The following is a 12,870-nucleotide window of genomic DNA, read 5'->3' as shown; positions in this document are numbered from 1 at the left end:
TTTTGGATGCGGATAATCTCTTCGAAAGAAATTATGTGTCCTTAAATGAACAGTTGTATCCAACCACTTTCTAATTACTTGATAACCTCTTTTAAAATACACCTGGTTTACTAAATAATTGTATATGTATAGGCTTGCTTTTTACAAATAATTATGACCAATATTGATAATATTGAACCGTTATCGTAACATTTGGATATAAATCAAACCGTCACTCAAATAAAATACATTTGAAATATTAAAATTAGTGAAATATCTTATTGGGTCAAATACTGTTTTCCTGAAACTGAACACTTGCTGTAGAAATACAACGTAACAGTCATTACAGGTCTAGACTGAGTCTTGACCAAAGATTCCGTAGTAAAAAAATTGTGAACGATTAAAACTTGTGGTGTTTGGATAACATGCAATCTCTTATGTTTGATAAACAAAACTGGCAAACTTATCTGAATAAAGTTTTTGAACAGTACTTAGTAAATATTTTTTTTATACTTTTTATAGCGTAGATCTATATGTATATGGCACATATACTTTTGCGAGATGAGCAACTCGTGCGTTTTAGAGGCTCGTATAAACTTTGAATTTTTCGGAATTGTATTTGGCAAAATCGTACGGAATTTTGGGACCTTCAACTTTGTTCTTTATTTTGCCTTTATAACTTTTTTCATTCGAGCGTCCCTAGTGAGTTTCGTGCAAAAGTATAATCCTGAATGATATCTGTGTTGAGTTAACATACTGATATCAATACTATTTATATTTTTCAATTGGGTTATAACTCCCAGTTTTGAACCGAAATGTATAAAGGAGAACTGGGATATAAGTCAATGAGACAGCAAATTAAAAAAAAAATATTTGTACATTGAGATCTTTTAACCTAATAAACCATTTTATCACTCAACTATACTATATTTTGGTTATCTTTTCAGTTGTTTAGATATACAGATTTCATCCAAGGGACGAGTATCGAAATTTTAAGCGCATCGTGTCCCGGGTCTTGTGATAACGTGACAATCGAAGTATGTACTGGCCGTGGGTTAGTATTTTGTTTTTCAAAACACATCAGAACATAATATTGTTCTATAACATAAATAAGGTTTCGTAAAATTATATGTTCTTTTATACCAAATGTTCACAAATTATCTCTACATTAATGATGTTGCAATAATGTGTTCTTGTTGGTATATAGGGATATTTTAAAACGCTCATGTGGAAAAATGTAACTGTAGATATACTTTTTCCTTGCCGACCTCTTTTTATTTTCATATGAATTGGAGTTCCTTACGACACTTATCTAAAACAAGAAGATAAAAAAAAAGCCTTGTCGTTTAATGTCACATTCATATAGGTATTTATGAAGTTCTTTCCATTACCAACACAAAATTTTCTGATTGGGTTCCATTAATAGATCCCCCAGAACTAGAAATAAAAAAATCAACAGACACGGCTTCCTCAGCCTTTTTTTTAGGACTAATACCTCGAATTTGACATACACGGTCATCTCAGAACCAGCCACTATGGCAAAAGAGACGATTTTAATTTTAAAATTATCATTTTTCCAGCAATATACCAACTTCGCCTGTATATTGTATATATACATTTCCTTACTTATTCGGTCATTATTCAAGAGCTTGCAGCTACTACTCAGACTTTGTTAAACTCCACTAGTGTCTGAGTTGAAAGTTGATGAACCAGGGTTATGTCAAAGAACGTCTCGTCCTTTTAAAAAAAAAAGTTCATCGGAAGATACCTTGTTAATAAATATTCCGTATTAACTTCACATAATAATACACGGTGTTAATAGTATTCTTTTAATTCAATATTTCTTTTATTGTTTAATGTATTTTGTGTTATATCCATTTGACGTGGCTCTGTATTTGTACATCCCGACATTGTGTTATAATTGTGCTATGCTAAGTTTTTGTATTTTTGTCTTTCTTTTTTGCTTATGTGCCTTGCCTATATACCCTTTTGTGTTTTATAGTGATTATGATTATAATAATACAATTTTTAATGTTGTACCCCTATTTTGACATTTCAACCTATTATTTCTGTTAGTTTTGTTCACATATGGAATTCTATACGACTACCATACGAGTGAAAGCTTTAGCTAGCTATAACACAATTAAGGTTTAATCCACTATTTTCTGCATGAATAATTGCCTGTACCAAGTCAAGAATATGACAGTTGTTATCCATTCGCTCGATGTGATTGAGCTTTTGATTTTGTCATTTGATTTGGGACTTTGCGTTTTGAACTTTCCTTGGAGTTCGTTATTTCTGTGATTTTTTTTCTCACTAAGTATAAAACTTAACTATTGGGCAGAATTTGTAAGGTTTGTTCCCCTTACTTTAATGTAAATTACAAACTTCCAAAATATCGAGTCTACTGCAAACTAGTATCTAAACAGAAATAAACAAAATACCAATATATATATATATATACTTCACCCATCAACAGCAACACAAGTGAATAAACTAGGATCCTTTATAAAGAAGTAAATGGAACTGAGGACAGGGGACCCTTTAATTTTACCTTAATTTGTATATATATATATTCTGTGACTGTATCTTACATTAATTTGTAGGATCCTTTACTATAGATAATTTAGCTGATCTGTAACAATAACATCTTCATGCCTTAAATATCATGTACTGCAGTACGCCGCTAGATCAAAACTGACGTGGAAAGGTAACACACGGCCAGCGAAAGCTCTTTTTTGAGAGCCCAGGTGGTCGTGTAGTCTAGCGGGACGGCTGCAGTGCAGGCGATTTGGTGTCACGATATCACAGTAGCATGGGTTCGAATCCCGGCGAGGGAAGAACCAAAAATTTGCGAAAGCAAATTTACAGATCTAACATTGTTGGGTTGATGTTTAGACGAGTTGTATATATATATATATATATATAAATATACGTCTGAGTCAGTGACAACTCTACAACAGATGTATCCATCGGATCGCCATCAATGATGGTGATACATGGCTGTGTACATAATGTATATACAACTCGTCTAAACATCAACCCAACAATGTTAGATCTGTAAATTTGCTTTCGCAAATTTTGGTTCTTCCCTCGCCGGGATTCGAACCCATGCTACTGTGATATCGTGACACCAAATTGCCTGCACTGCAGCCGTCCCGCTAAACCACACGACCACCTGGGCTCTCAAAAAAAAAGAGCTTTCGCTGGCCGTGTGTTACCTTTCCTCGTCAGTTTTAATCTAGCAGCGTACTACAGTACATGATATATAAGGCATGAAGATGTTATTGTTACAGATCAGCTAAATTATCTATAGTAAAGGATCCTACAAATTAATGTAATATACAGTCACAGAAAATAATTATATTTATAAGTACGTCTGAGTCAGTGACAACTCTACAACAGATGTATCCATCGGATCGCCATCAATGATGGTGATACATGGCTGTGTACATAATGTATATACAACTCGTCTAAACATCAACCCAACAATGTTAGATCTGTAAATTTGCTGTATCACCATCATTGATGGCGATCCGATGGATACATCTGTTGTAGAGTTGTCACTGACTCAGACGTACTTATAAATATAATTATTTTCTGTGACTGTATATTACATTAATTTGTAGGGTCCTTTACTATAGATAATTTAGCTGATCTGTAACAATAACATCTTCATGCCTTATATATCATGTACTGTAGTACGCCGCTAGATTAAAACTGACGAGGAAAGGTAACACACGGCCAGCGAAATTTTTTTTTTTGAGAGCCCAGGTGGTCGTGTGGTCTAGCGGGACGGCTGCAGTGCAGGCGATTTGGTGTCACGATATCACAGTAGCATGAGTTCGAATCCCAGCGAGGGAAGAACCAAAAATTTGCGAAAGCAAATTTACAGATCTAACATTGTTGGGTTGATGTTTAGACGAGTTGTATATGTATATATACACAATTCAATTCAATTCAAAGTTTTATTGCCATATAAACTTTACAGTTTGTGACATATAACAAAAACAAAAACAAATAAAAGACAATAACTAAGTAACTCAATATATATATATATATGTATATTACATTAATTTGTATATAATTATTTTCTGTGACTGTATATTACATTGTGTGTTACCTTTCCTCGTCAGTTTTAATCTAGCGGCGTACTACAGTACATGATATATAAGGCATGAAGATGTTATTGTTACAGATCAGCTAAATTATCTATAGTAAAGGACCCTACAAATTAATGTAATATACAGTCACAGAAAATAATTATATACAAATTAATGTAATATACACATATATATATATATTGAGTTACTTAGTTATTGTCTTTTATTTGTTTTTGTTTTTGTTATATGTCACAAACTGTAAAGTTTATATGGCAATAAAACTTTGAATTGAATTGAATTGAAATATAAAACTAAGGTGATGTGGTATGATTGTCAATGTCCAAAATGACCCGATTTAACTCTATATGTAGCTATGTTTAAATACAGCTTTCAACAATGAGCAAAATCATATTCGTATACAATCAGCTATACAAGATCATAGTTTACTACAGACAAGCAAAAATCGGATATTGTTTTTGATGGAAGTAAAACTGACAATCATAATCAATTAAGATTAGTGTCGATTGCACCTATCACGTGCAGGATTCGAACGCACAACCTCAGTTTTGGACTGCTGGCTTGTGGTACAGTATTTCAACTTCTTTGACCTCAGCCACGGAGGTCCCTTTAATAATAAAAAGATACAATTTCACTCATATGTAAAACATCTTTATAACAAGAATTGCTTAAAATGTTTGTCTCTTATAATTTCAGTTGTGATATGAATGCAACTAGCACCTGCTTTTCACACAAATTCGAACCAATTATTGGCTATAAACATGTGTTTAAGTGCAGCGAAAAGGTAATTATAATTGTATAATATTGGTCGACAAACATACTATAATTATAAATGCATTATTCAGTATATTTTAGTGAATACAAAAAGAAGGCGATGTGGTATGATTGCAAATGAGACAACTAAAAGTATACCCACCAAAATTCAAATAAAGTGAATAAAAGCAATTTATATACTTGTATATGCAACCATACGACCTTAAACAATGAGAAAATACCATAGTGTATAGTGGACTATAAAAGGCCCCGCCATGAAAATATGAAACATTTCAATTGCAAGCGCACGCCACATCTTTTTATTATTATCTATAGGATCACTATAACCTTTTAGCCCCTTTAGGGAATGACAGTTATCTCCATTTAGACAATGAAGAAATTTATTTCAATAGTGATGCAGTGAGATTAACCATGCCATTAGGTCAATTGTTCAATACACCATACAATGTTGAAATAATGGCTACTTTTTTTTATTATATTTATTTTCAGTTCATAAATTTAATCAAAGGAAAAGTCTACTTTGGAAAAGAAATCTACACTTTGTGCGAAAATCCTCCCGAGCACGGTCCGAATGCTACTTGTCTAAAACGCCCAACTGCAACGTGCAAGATTGAAAATATCGAACAGGCACAAAACTCTAACAACAAGTAATATGAATATACTTTTAATAACCTCAACATTGTTGACTTAAGGTGGTACCTAACACTACAAGGAGATAACTCTGTAAAATCAGCTGAACGTTTTAATTACGTTGTATTGGTTAGGGAATATTAAGCTTCTCAATGATCAAAATTAGTGTTAGTCAAACTGTTATGTAACCAGTGTAATTTTTCTGATAAATTAGTCGGTTCAAATTTTTTGAAATTTTTATATTTCTGTCAAAGGGTCAAAGTAAATACTTTGTCAAAAATTTTTGAAAATTAAACGAGCCAAATTATTTTTAGTGAAGGTGTTGGGTACCACCTTAAGTTATTCTTTCAGTAAGAACTTGAGATTGATCTATCCGACATATGTAGGTTTAAACAAGTGAAGAGTTTGGTCTTTTATCTCACTATTTAATAAAGAACAAAGGCTTCTATAAATGTATACAAAATAAGAAAACTTGTCGTCAACAGTAAACTACAGTTAACCAGACAAAAAATCATGAAGATCCGATCGACATCTTGTGTCGAAATTTGGAATCTTTTTGTACTTTCAATAAACAATTACAAAGACAAAAAAGAAAGAAACGATATTCATCTTCAAATTCGTTACAACTATTACATCGTCTGATAATTTCACTAGAAATACGATTGTCATTTTTGAGTATCTATGTTAATTATATCATGTATATATGTTGAGCATAGTAAAAAGCACACATTATTATGAGGAAAACCTTTTTAGAGGACTAACTCAAAAACATTATATTAGTGTAGAAATGATTAAATCAATCACACAAAGTAGTATAATAGAAGTTTACTAAAATGTAAACGATGGACATACATGTAAGTCATGATCATTACTGTCATGAGAAAAATACACAACCAATGACATTAGGTTACATCTAGCAAAAACACAACCCGCATAAATTAATACAAGATTATTAATAAGTATTACTGATATTATATACTTTCGATTATATTATAGCTATTCGTTTGAAGTGAAAATAGGCGACAGGTGTACAGTATGTATTTTATAATTATATAAATTTTGAACTGAGTGAGTGTATGTCTGGAAGTAAATAAACTACTCGTATAGCTTTTTTTCCGATATTCAGAAAACGTTAAATTATTTTAAATACATGCACTAATTGGTTCCATTCAAATTCAGAAACAGTTTTGCAAGTTCCAAACGCATTCACTATAATTTCATAAATATCTGAAATACTGCCAAACTACGCCATCCTTTGCATTAATGTGTATTTGTAAGAATAAATGCTACATGATAACGTGGTATTAATCATGACAGTGATGGTTATTGTTACAGCGTACTAACTATTTGCCATATATACTGTCTGGAGTAGGAGTTGTCGCCCTTGCTTTAGCAGCAGTGATTATATTCTATAATAGAAATGTAAGTACTACGTAACACACTGTTAAAAATAAAAAACGAATTTTGTCTTTTTATATGCTTATGTTTTTATGCCTAAACTTTCAAATCTCATAATAATGCAACTAAGCGAACTTGCAATAATTCAATAGCTAAAAAATTAGTCATGGCACGGACTGCATTTCATGGATTAAAGCCATTAATCAAAACTATTGAAAAACGTCACGTATCAACTTTCAAATTATCTTTAATCCGAATCGACGAAAAAATATACGTAACTCAACCCGAAAGCCCCCCCCCCCCCCCTCGAAAAAGGACTTACAATCAGAAGACGTTGTGAACGAAGGGGAACAAGTAAACAATGCGAGAGAGAAAAAAGGGTACAAAATTAAAAAGAAATCTGCAAGGATTTATCTTTCAAAAGTACAGATATATATGGAAAAAAAAACACCAAACACCATACATACTATTCAAGGATTTGTAGATTTAAAAAAAGATGTTTCATGACCATTCTGAACTGATTTGCCTTTAAACTTAGTTCTAATAATACTCTTTTTGAATTCCAGGCCTGTGTCCAATGTGTCAAAGGAATAGCACAGAAGGTATAGACAATGTTAAAGTTACATCCATCACACCATATAAGGTTGTTTTTTTCTAGGTATAATTTTATAATGAATGTACAGAACAAAACTTTTTTCTACATGACCATATTGTTCTTCATTGTTTTTAGTTCACCTGGCCCGAAGGGCTAAGTGAGCTTTTCTCATCACTTTGCGTCGTCGTCCGTCGTCGTTAACTTTTACAAAAATCTTCTCCTCTGAAACTACTGGGCCAAATTAAACCAAACAAATCATCATTGGGGTATCTAAATTAAAAATGTGTGGCGTGACCCGGCCAATCAACCAAGATGGCCGCCATGGCTAAAAATAGAACATAGGGGTAAAATGTAGATTTTGGCTTATAACTCTGAAACCAAAGCATTCAGAGCAAATCTGACATGGAGTTAAATTGTTTTGCATGTCAAAATCTATCTGCCATGAAATTTTCAGATGAATCCGACAACTGGTTGTTGGGTTGCTGCTCCTGAATTGGAAATTTTGAAGGAAATTTTGCTGTTTTTGGTTATTATCTTGAATATTATTATAGATGGAGATAAACTGTAAACAGCAATGATGTTCAGCAAAGTAATATCCACAAATAAGTTAACTTGACCAAAAAGGTCAGTTGACCCCTTAAGGAATTATTGCCATTTATAGTCAATTTTTAATAATTTTGTAAATTTTGTAATTTTTTGTAAATATTAACAAAATATTTTCCTCTAACTAATGGGCCAAGTTTATTATAAATTGAGATAATTGTAAGAAGCAAGCATGTTCAGTAAAGTAAGATCTACAAACACATTACCATCACCAAAACACATTTTTGTCATGAATGCATCAGTGTCCTTTGTTTAATATACACATAGACCAAGGTGAGCGACACAGGCTCTTAAGAGCCTCTAGTTTATTTCGTGTTGTGGAATCGACAAAAAATACACTTTAAATAAAGGCAACAGTAGTATACCGCTGTTCAAAACTCATAAATCTATGGACAAAAAACAAAATCGGGTTAACAAACTAATACTGAGGGAAACACATAAAATATTAGAGGAGAACAACACAACATTAAAATGTAACACACACAGCAACGGACTAAACATTAGACAAAATCCGATGAGAATAACCAATATAACATCAAAACCAAATACATGAACGTCCATATTTTTTTTGGCTGAACAAGTAATTCTCCGTTTATAAATGAAGAAACAAGGTTTCGACTTTCTTGGGCAAGTTTGACCTTAGATGAATTTGACTATTTTGTTTTGTAGATTATATCAAACAAAGTAATCCAACAAATGCTGACATAAATGGCCCAAAAATATCACCAAAAATAGGGATACAACCGCTTAGTATGGTTTAATGTTTCAAAAAAAATATATAATAGAATAAGTTTCGATTACTAGTAATCTCTCAAACACTTCCAACAGATAGATCTAAGCATGGCAACTTCTGTGCGATTGTATGTTTTTTAAAACACTTAATTCGGAATAGTATATATTTATTAAATTTATTTTCTTTTTATAGAGAAGAAGAAAGACCAATCGTGTAAACAACGATGATTTACATCAGATAGCCAGAGATGATGATATTCCAGCAATATTAAGAGAAAGAACATTAATACATCCCATGCGACCCATTCATCACAATATAAATTAAGCAAAGTAAAACCTCATAAAACAGAAAACGAAGAATTTATTCATCTGAACAGCTGTTGCAGTGCAGGAAAGAGTTAGAGAACATTCATTTTTTCTAAAGACCTTTAGAGAGTGGAATATCAAACCTCATCAACCACATCAACCTCATCATGCGTGAATTCTTGAACTCAGCTATTTTACCATACAAGTAACAAAATCATATCATGTGTTTACATTTAATCTTGACCATATCTGTAAATATATCCGATTTGCTAATTCTCGTCTTCTGTTTATTATTTAAGTTCACTTATTTTTGTAAAAATGTCTTTTGATTAAGTTGAGCCATTTAAATTGATAATTTGTAGTGTGTCTTTCTATGTTGTGATGTTAAACTATTATTCCGGGTTGGACGAAGCTTGGTGCCTATTAAAACAATAAAACCCGCAGTATTTGATTACACCTGTCCTAAGTCAGCAACATGATGTTCAGTGGTTGTCGTTTGTTGATATGGTTCGAAAGTTTTTCTCGTTCTACTCGTTCATAGATTAGACCGTTCATAGTGAACAAGAGGATAAAACATGCTACACAGATGAACAAGTGATCAGTATACTGGAGTTTCTTATTGACAACATCAGGGTTTCCGCTGGCGGTCGCCATTTTCGCAATTTGCGAAAAAATTTCAATTGTGGCGATAAAAATTCGTCATTTGCGAAAGAATTTGGCGAAAGAAATATATATAACGATTTATTTTTCTCCATCTTGTTTATTTACTTTTTTTCGAGTTTCTCGAATTTTACCGGATCAGACAACACTCGGAATTCACCTTGATATCATTAAGATTTGGAGAGAAAATAATAATCAGCTGATTGCATTTTATAGCTATCGACAACAAAGAACTAATTAATAAAGGTGTTGATTGAATTGTTTGACAAAATGATATGATTAAATGGCTTCCGCTAAATGTCACATACAGAATTTATTTACCACTTTGCGACGCACGTGTTTGAAGCAATTTTTTGGCGTCTCCTCTCCATGTAAATATAGTTTAGAAAATAAAGCTAATGTTCCAAAGCAAGAAAAATCTCCGATTTAAAACTTTAAATATCCTTTGACTTTAATATAGGTGATTGATTAGGGAGACTACTTTAAAGTGGTTTGAGTGACACATGTCACGGTTTCAAGCATAGTTTTACGTCTCAACTTTTTCATTTACGGTGGTCAAGAAAAGAAAACTGATGTTATGAAGAAACATATCCAAAAGGTTGGGAAAAAACCCTCCAATGAGAGTAACCCTTCAAGGTAATGACTACACATGAAATGAGGGATCAATTTCATGTGATAAAAGCTTTTGTTTTGTTGTAAAAACCACTTCTTAGTACAAAAGGGTGAACTCATCTTATTTAAGGGAAAAGGGGGGGGGGTTAGAAAAAAGGTAAATTTTAAACGAAAAATATATTTATGTTACTTGGCGAAAAAAATAATGAAGTGGCGAAAAATATATTGTTTTGGCGAAAGAGGTGGCGAAAAAAATAATTGACCCAGGGGAAACCCTGGACAACATATTTGTTGAATTTGGACGTATACTTTTTCAACAAATTGTCGGCCTTCTTATGGGAGCGATCTGTGCGCCTCTCATTTACGACCTCTTCTTATTTTCATATGAATCGGAGTTCCTTCAGACACTTGTCAAAACAAGAAGATCAAAGAATCCAGGTTATTTAATTTCACTTTCAGATATATATTAATGATGTTCTTGACATTAAAATGCAAAGTTTTCGATTGGGTTGCATTTATATATCCAACAGAACTAGAAATTAAAGAAACAACAAACAAGACTTATACCTCAAATTTGACATAGACAGTCATCTCAGTACCAGAATCTATGACTAACGAGACGATTTTAATTTTGAAATAATCAATTTCCCCCACCTTAGTAGCAAGATACATTTCCCAACTTATTCGGTATTCAAGAGCTTGCAGCTCCTACTCAGACTTTATAAAACGTCACCAATGTCTGACCAGAAAGTTGTTGAACCAGGGGGATGTAAAGGAACGTGTTTTCCTTTTTCTAAAAAAAAGTTCCTCGGAAGATACCAAAAAGTAAAATCACAAAAATACTGAAATCAGAGGAAAATCAATTCGGAAAGTCCATAATCACATGGCAAAATCAAATGACAAAACGCATCAAAAATGAATGGAAAAGAACTGTCATGTTCCTGACTTGGTACAGTCCCAATAACAAAACGCATCAAAAACGAATGGACAAGAACTGTCATATTCCTGACTTGGTACATTCCCAAGAATTTGTTGATAAATAATTCGTCTCAACTTCTCAATTAATGCATTATGGACTTGATTCACCGTACAGACGTTGTTTATCATCGGTTTTTTTTTTTTTTGCGATATCCATTTGACATGGCTCTGTACTTATGCATCCCGTCATTCTTTAAAAGACAAATTTGTTATATCTCTATGTGATGTCAAACGCATGATACTACGTCAGAGTTAATGTTAATCTAACCATGGTCAACCATCTGTCTGTCAGGGTAAGGGTTCGGTCCCAGTACTTAAAACCTTTCACCTTTATGGATAGATTTCACAAAGATGAATAAAATCGTACAATAAAAAAGCAAAATTAGGTTGTTAATTTGATGTATGCCTTTTTGTGTTTCTTTGTTACATTAGTTTGTTTTTAAAGTGATTAGGATGATAACACAATGTTGATTGTTGTACCCCTTTTTGACATTTTTAACTATTTACCTGTTTGTTGTGTTTACACATCGTAGTCAATATAATGGGATTTGACGTGTGACTGTCATACAAGTCAGAGGTTTAGCTAGCTATATAACCAGGTTCAATTCACTATTTTTTACATAAGAAAATGCCTGTACCAAGTCAGAAATATTGCAGTTGTTGTCCACTTGTTTGATGTGTTTTAGCTTTTGATTTTGCCATTTGATTTGGGACGTTCCTTTTAAAATTTCCCTTGGAGTTCATTTTTCAGTGATTTTACTTCATAGCTGCTTAATGACAACGCCCAATGCTATTTTCTCATATCCTTGAAACACATTTATCCCCATCTTGATATTTCCCTTTAACGGCTGAAGGCAAATATGAAATGCTATTTATAAGAAACATTGGAAAATTGGATTATGTCTATATAGGTAAATGGAGTCTCAATTACTTACTCTATCTATATTGTGATAAAAGGGAACATTTGTCACTGTTGATTGCCGTCTTTGTATGGTTTGCATAAGTTTTTTATAATAAATTTTATTAACCATATAATAATTATTATTATGACTTTATAAAGATGAATTGACCTTTAGAGAATGCTCTATTTTCAAACTACAGAATAAAACTCTTTCTATACATATATGGATTAAAAATTTAACAATTTGATAATATGCATTTCCTTACAAAATGGCATTTGTAAACACTTCACAAAAATACTTGAAATTGGGTGAAAAGGTACATTTTAAAAATAAATTGATTTGTATGTGTCCGGGTTATCGATTAAATAAACAATTAATTAAAATATGACCTAGCTGTAAGTGCATTTTACGTTTGAAAATGTTATCATACTAGTGATAGGAATTGAACATAAGTACTATGTGCACTCGCCAAGTTTTAGTATTACCAATGAAAGACTAGGAGATTTTGCATATACAAGAGTGTGTTTATCTTGGAAAGTTTAAATGTGATTTTATTTCCTAGTAAGAAAAATATTAAACC

The 12,870-nt window shown here is 32.4% G+C and overlaps 1 protein-coding gene across 1 annotated transcript; it reads left to right on the top strand.

Moving 5' to 3' along the window:
- Window positions 1-926: 926 nt before the first annotated feature.
- Window positions 927-9,761, top strand: LOC139527448 (uncharacterized; the record flags this gene model as incomplete). Its single annotated transcript, XM_071322916.1, is given in 7 exon segments — window positions 927-1,033; window positions 4,797-4,884; window positions 5,364-5,521; window positions 6,501-6,537; window positions 6,840-6,926; window positions 7,469-7,504; window positions 9,026-9,761. Coding segments are annotated over 7 exon segments (645 nt in total), but the record flags the coding sequence as incomplete, so codon positions are not given.
- Between the last annotated feature and the right edge of the window lie 3,109 nt (window positions 9,762-12,870).

This window comes from Mytilus edulis, chromosome 6 (assembly GCF_963676685.1).
Source record: "Mytilus edulis chromosome 6, xbMytEdul2.2, whole genome shotgun sequence".
In the NCBI taxonomy this organism is placed as follows: Eukaryota; Metazoa; Mollusca; class Bivalvia; order Mytilida; family Mytilidae; genus Mytilus; species Mytilus edulis.
The sequence above is the reverse complement of the archived record's forward strand: the minus strand, read 5'-3'. Positions and strand labels throughout refer to the sequence as shown.